Source organism: Nicotiana tabacum, chromosome 20 (genome assembly GCF_000715075.1).
Source record: "Nicotiana tabacum cultivar K326 chromosome 20, ASM71507v2, whole genome shotgun sequence".
Lineage (NCBI taxonomy): Eukaryota > Viridiplantae > Streptophyta > Magnoliopsida > Solanales > Solanaceae > Nicotiana > Nicotiana tabacum.
In genome coordinates, this window is record NC_134099.1 from 102,720,235 (window position 1) to 102,727,478 (window position 7,244).

The 7,244-nt window shown below is 35.1% G+C and overlaps 1 protein-coding gene across 1 annotated transcript; it reads left to right on the forward strand.

Annotated features, from left to right (window-relative positions):
• Window positions 1–4,498: 4,498 nt before the first annotated feature.
• LOC107778185 (LIM domain-containing protein WLIM1-like) lies at window positions 4,499–5,826 on the forward strand. Its single transcript, XM_016598390.2, has 5 exons — window positions 4,499–4,754; window positions 4,947–5,043; window positions 5,123–5,157; window positions 5,244–5,333; window positions 5,434–5,826. Exons 1-5 carry the CDS (start codon window positions 4,620–4,622, stop codon window positions 5,647–5,649), a joined length of 573 nt encoding a protein of 190 aa, XP_016453876.1. The 5' UTR covers window positions 4,499–4,619; the 3' UTR covers window positions 5,650–5,826.
• Window positions 5,827–7,244: the final 1,418 nt, after the last annotated feature.

The following is a 7,244-nucleotide window of genomic DNA, read 5'->3' on the forward strand; positions in this document are numbered from 1 at the left end:
ATCAAATAATAAAGCAATTAATCCTTTAGCAAAGATCAAAACACTCGTTAGTATGCGACCCCATAGGTTCAATACTAAGCCGGTAGTAAATTGATCACATCAATATACTAATCAAGGGTGACATCTAGCAATACTCCTTGACAACCAGATAGCATGAAGTATACAATTTACTCTCAAGAACCTGTAGAAGAATAATGTATTAATTCCTTTTGTCATTATAGCTCTGGGTCATCCTAGGATATGGTTCAACTGTCAAATCCTAATAAGCGACCAACTATGTGTTCATGTCAAAATATAATCAACCATTGAATGACCTAAGAAACTCTTTTCTTCTTTCATTCAATCGCTCTGGCCAAGGTCTTAATTTGGTTGATTATAATTCATGACAACATGGAGCTTAAACTCATTGCCAAGAGTTGACAGATTCTATCTTGATCAATCACTAATTCTACAAGTATTTAATCATACCCAATATCCTTTCAACTATCGCCCTAGGGCCATAGGTGTCTAGTATCAAAGTATAATAAATAACTTGTCAATTACTATGATGATATCAGGTCAAAGGAAGTTCTTACATCACATTCTTCCAGAGAATATTCCATTGACAGTTTATGGTAATTCTAACCACTAGGAATTATCCAATGAGTCAGTTCAATGATCATATCTCTATATGCATCATCTATCTATATGATTTAGTTAATGAGATCAACTAATCTTTATCTTATAAATATGATCATATAGATATTGATCTAACCGGATTATTAATGTCCAAATTAATAATCCTATGATCAAGAACAAAATTTAGATTAAATTATAAGAGACTTCACTCTCATTATCATGATCTCCATCACAATGTCAAATCTCAAAATTTAATCAAGGACCTTATCAAATTAATCAAGCAATTAATAACAATGATAAAAGAATATCAAATGCCATATATATATATTATATGAAATAACGTTCACAAAAAGAATATATATTTTTATATCAAATAACATTCACAAAAATATGTTCAAATCATCAAATATGAGATTGGATCTAAGGCATATCTAATATATCCCTAACAATCTCCCACTTGCACTAGAGCCAATTGCTCTTGTACTTCATTCCCAATTTCCACTTGTGCTTGTCAAACTCCTTTGCTCCAAGAGCTTTAGTGAATGGGTCTGCAGCATTTTCTTTTCCATCAACCTTTTGAATCTTCGACGTCGCGACGTTCAATGATTTCTCTTATCAAGTGATACCTCCGCAGAATGTGTTTGGATTTTTGGTGTGATCTTGGTTCTTTTGCTTGAGCAATGGCTCCAGTATTGTCACACAACAATGGAATTGCACCCTTTATTGAAGGAACCACACCAAGTTCAGTTAAGAACTTTTTCATCCATACAGCTTCCTTAGTAGCTTCACTAGCTGCTATATATTCTGTTTCAGTCACTGAATCAGCTACTGTAGTTTGTTTGGAACATTTCCAACTCACTGCCCCACCATTTATGGTGAATACATAACCAGAAATAGATTTGCTATCATCTCTATCTGAAGGGAAACTTGCATTAGTATAACCTTCAAGTTTCAACTCAGAATCTCCATAAATGAGGAATTGGTCTTTAGTCCTTCTTAAGTACTTAAGAATGGTCTTGACCACCTTCCAATGTTCCTCACCAGGATTTGCCTGATATCGGCTAGTCACTCCTAGTGCATAAGCCACATCGGGACGTGTACATGTCATGGTATACATGATAGCTCCCGCTACACTAGCGTATGAGACTCTACTCATGCGTTCTCTCTCTTCAGGTGTTTTAGGACAATCCTCCCTACTGAGAGTAATTCCAGTGCCTATATCAATAAAATTTCCATTTATTCGTGATCTAGGCATAGGTTGCAATCCATTTTAGAATTCTTCTCATTACCTCTCATGGGAAAAATATCCCACAAAGAAAAGAATTGTATAGTACGAAATAACATAAAAACTTCTTTTTTTTAAAGAAAAAAACAAAAGATATGAATCCTCTATTCCAATTGTTCCTTTTTGACAGGAATCGATAAGAAATAAGAAATATTTCAAGGCGATTCGATTTCATACTAATGTAGTAGTATAGGAACTATTCCGATTTCGGTGAAGTTACAAATTTGAAGAACTCGAGAAATTTTGATTGAATCATGATACAAATTACAAAGAAGAAAAAAGACCGAATAATCATTCATTATTTGGGAACATTACCAAAGTGTTTCAAAGGTGGGATTATCTTGACGTAGGTCTGTCTCTGGCCTAGATCAACCTAAGTTAAATGAAGTCTCTATCGTTCTGCTGAAAAAATCAAATATGAAACTTCATACACCTTAAAGTTCATATGACGAAAAGATATTTTTTTGAGGTCCTTATACTCATTATGCCTAGCATTGAATAGACTGAGTATTCACCTTATCAAGATCTCAAATCAATGATGGGGTCTGTTTGACACCTCCTAAATGGGCGTCCAAATTGGACCGAACTCTTTCTCAGGCTATGGTTCCCTCAAAGTTATGGAGTAAGACATCGATTTCTCAACAAGATCAATTTTTCTGATTGTATGATGAACTCCCTTGAAAAACATTGGCGCGCGTGTAAACGAGTTGCTCTACCAACTGAGCTATAGCCCTTAGTGCTTGTGATACATATTCTACAGTAGATAGCCTCTTTTAGAATTATCCATGTTATACCTTTTCAAAATGTTATCAATATACAAAGACTAGGAAAGTCCAAGCAGCTTCCTCGATCTATCTCTATAGATATTTATTCCCAATATATAAGCTGCTTCTCCCAAGTCTTTCATGGAGAACTGTTCATATAGCCAAATTTTGGTACTTTGCAGTGCCGGCATATCATTCCCTATGAGAAATATATCATCAACATATAATACTAAGAATATAATTGTGCTCCCACTAACCTTTTTGTACACACAAGGTTCTTCTTCACATCTAACAAAATTGAACTTTTCAATTGTCTTGTTAAAGCGAATATTCCAACTTCGAGAAGCTTGCTTCAGTCCATAAATGGATCTTTGTAGCTTGCAAATTTTATTATGATCAGACGGAGATGTGAAACCTTCAGGTTGTGTCATATACACATCCTCTTCTAGCTCACCATTAAGGAAAGTTGTTTTCACATCCATTTGCCATATTTCATAATCATAGTATGCCGCTATAGCAAGTAGAATCCGAATTGATTTGAGCATTGACACGGGAGAGAAAGTTGTTTTGGTATGAAGTGCTTTTTCCTGAATGGGGCTCTACGTGGTGCAAATCCCGATATAGTCAGACTCCAATGCAGATACCAAACACATTAATTAAATCCCCCCCCCCCAAAAAAAATGGCGGTCTCATATAATTAGAAGGACAATAAATCACACAAAATTAATTAATACTCAATAAAACGAGACTTATAACCTGTTTGGCCAAACTTCTCCAAGATCATAAAAAGTACTTTTTTTTTCAAAACTGAAGTGTTTGACCAAATTTTTAGAAGGAAAAAAAGTTCATTTGAGTAGAAATAGAAATAGTTTGGAGAAAAATATACTTAGAATCATTTTTTTAAAAAATTGGTCAAACACTAATTGCTGCTCAAAAATGTTTTTGAAACATAAATTACTTCTCACCAAAAATACTTTTAAAAAAAATATTGTCTGAATAAGCCGAATTTAAAATTTTGGCCAACCCTCTTGATCTCAAGGACTCGTCATGAAAATTTAAGACAGCCAATTGAGTTGAAAGATATTCTTAAATAATAACTCATAGAAGACATAATAATTTATGATTGTGACATGTGCCCCCTTTGGATGGGAAAAGAGTGAGTGCCACTAACTTGGTATTTGAATTTGAAAATCTATCTAACGGATCGATTTGTATGCATATGGTCCAGCAAAACTTTGTTTTCATACTAATGACAATAATATAATTTAACGGTCCATTGATGATTGTAGATATTTCATAAGAGTAGGTGATAATAATGCATGTGATATTACAATATCAGTAGCAAATCAGTTGAAGCTGTAAAGACAAAGTCTCATTTTACCAACTGTTCTCCAACACAGCATGTGAACTATGATAGCTACGCAAGTAACAATCATGACTAACTTCATTCTCATTTTCGCTGATTTATTTCATGTCAGTAACTATACATTAATATATTCACCTACTAAAGAAGCAAAAATTCGATAAAATTCTCACTATGCACAAGGGTCAAAAATAGAGAAATCGCATTAGTTTATTGTACATAATCTTACTTTATATTTTTATAAAAAGATTTTTTTCACGATTGTGGCCTCTTGATAGTACCAAGGCTTCCCTTCAAGTGAAAACTTGATATATACCCTAAATGAAAGGACAAAATTGTGTAAAAATTCAAGGGGAAGCCCAAAAAGAAAAAGGCCTTACGTGGGGGTAGTTGGATGCTTCATCGTGGGGACAAAATGACAGTCAAATGTCCATTTCTCAATTAGTTATATTGCTCCTTTTTGCCTCACCATAACTTTTTATCTACATTCTTCCTCTTATCTTGCCCCCATTCTCCCCTCCAACTCCAAGACTCAGAAATCAAGAAAGACAGGGGGAAAGACTCAAAAAACACCTCTAAAGACTTGACAATGGCATTTGCAGGAACAACACAAAAATGTATGGCATGTGAAAAGACAGTGTATCTAGTTGACAAATTAACTGCAGACAATAGAGTCTATCATAAAGCTTGTTTCAGATGCCATCACTGCAAGGGTACTCTCAAGGTTTGTTTCTTACATTTTGTTTTGTTTTTAAGCCAACTCAGTAGAGCTCATTGTTCGGATTTGTTTCAGTCATTCATTTTCTGTGGCATAAAAACATATCAGAAGATTGATCTCATAAAGAAAGTAGATTTAGACTTGTTAATCTAATTTTCCATCTCAATTATCAATGCATATTATTGTCTTCAATTGCAGCTTAGCAACTACAATTCCTTTGAGGGAGTTCTCTACTGCAGACCTCACTTTGATCAGCTCTTCAAAAGAACTGGAAGTCTGGACAAAAGCTTTGAAGGTACTTAGAGAAAAGTGCATACATTTCAAATCAACTTTTGCAAATTAGAAAATTTACTGATAGATTAAAATTATCCCAGGGACACCAAAAATTGTGAAGCCAGAGAAAGATGAGGTAAGCGACAAACGAATAACTCGATCTTGTCAACATATGAGAGGCTCTTTTGTAAATAATTAATCCAAGTTGAATATTTCAAACAGAAACCACAGGCAGCTAAAGTTTCAAGCATGTTTGTTGGAACAAGGGAGAAATGTTTTGGCTGCAAGAATACTGTCTATCCAACAGAAAAGGTACATATGGAGAAAGATTTATATGTACATATATATATAATAAGATCATAGTTGTTCTGAATTCATTAACTCTAGATCTTGGATTCGACTCTATTTATAGGTATCAGTGAATGGAACACCATACCACAAAAGCTGCTTCAAATGTAGCCATGGTGGCTGTACAATTAGCCCATCCAACTATATTGCGCACGAGGGGCGCCTTTACTGCAAGCATCACCATATTCAACTAATCAAGGAGAAAGGAAACTTAAGCCAGCTCGAGGGTGATCATGACAAGGATACAGTTAGAACAACACAAGTCAAGGCAGAATCATGAAATTTCAACCATTTTTTTTAGCTCATCCTTGCATTCTTACTGTCTTCTTTATTCAAGTGAATAATCGGTTATTCAGCTGAGGACTTCAGAACATTCATCCAAGAATGTACTTCCTTCTGTAGCCTATTTTCTTTCTCTACTTCCATCAATTTTATTCAGAAACATATTCTACTTGTGTATGTTAACTCTTTGCTTTTGCTTCTTGTTCATATCACTTGTGTTTGCTAAACTAAGTCGATCAATATTTTAATCCTGTGTTTTCACCGTTTATTTGTAAAAATATTGGATCCACTCCAAATCTGGAAAATTTCACGAGACAGCCAAATTAAACTTGATCCACCTTGTGCAGCTAATTTAGCAAGCAATAGTATAAACTTCAATCACCAGATATGTGAAGCCATTCTTAATACACCATTTTACCCCATTTAATGTTGCTCTAACCTCAGCTTAACTTTTGGTATGTCCACCTAAATAAATATACAGAGATGGACGCAATGAGGTTTGCTCTAGTCATAGAGCCAGGGGTAGACCCAAGATTTAAACTAGCGGATTTAGAGTTCTAACCTAAATTGACATCAATCGAGTCAAATACCAAAATCAATTTTCATCACCAAGACTTGTACTAATCTAGTGACATTGGTGAAAGTATTACACACATTAAACGTGTGTTCAATTCTCGTTATCCCCTTCCTTACACTATATAATTGTAACGATCCAACCGATCATTTTGAGTATTTTAGTCTCGTTTTCCCTATTTGATACTTTACTCATGTGTATTTGTAGTTACGTGACTTGCCGGGATGGTTGGTTTGGTTTCGGTGAGCTTTTGGAGTGAATTAGAACACTTAGTTCCAATGTTTGAAGCTTAAGTTTTAAGAGTTGACCGGAGTTTGACTTTTATGTAGACGACTCTGGAATGGCGTTTTGATGGTTCCGATAGCTTCGTATAGCGATTTTGAACTTAGGCATATGTTCGAATATAGATTTGGAGGTCTACAAGTTGATTTGATGCTTTTGGCGAAAGATGGAAAGTAGAAGGTTTAGAAAGTTAATAGTTTGACCGGGAGTTGACTTTGTTGATATCGGGACCGAATTTTAATTCCAAGAGTTGGTGTAACATCATTGCCGATAGTTTTGAGAGTTAGAGCCCTGATCCCCTATTAACTGCTTTCCCGTATCTATTTCTGCTATTGTGACTTGCCGGAAGGTTTCATTTTGATTTTTGGAAGTGGTTGGGACACTTAGTCCCTAAACGGAGGCTTAAGTCTTAGAATTTAGGCTGTAGTTAGAACTTTGTGAAAATGACTCCGAAATGGAGTTCCGTAGATTCCGTTAGCTCCGTTGGATAATTTTGGACTTAGGGGTGTGTCCACATTGTGTTTTGGAGGTTCGTAACTTATTTAGGCTTGAAATGGCAAAAATCGAATTTTTGGAGTTTAGGACTGGTTGTGGAATTTTTGATATCGGGGTCAGAATCCGATTCCGGAAGTTGGAGTAGGTCTGTAGTATTGAATATGACTTGTGTGCAAAATTTGGGATCAATCAGACATGGTTTGGTTGGTTTCGACATCAGTTGTAGAATTTTGAAGTTTCAA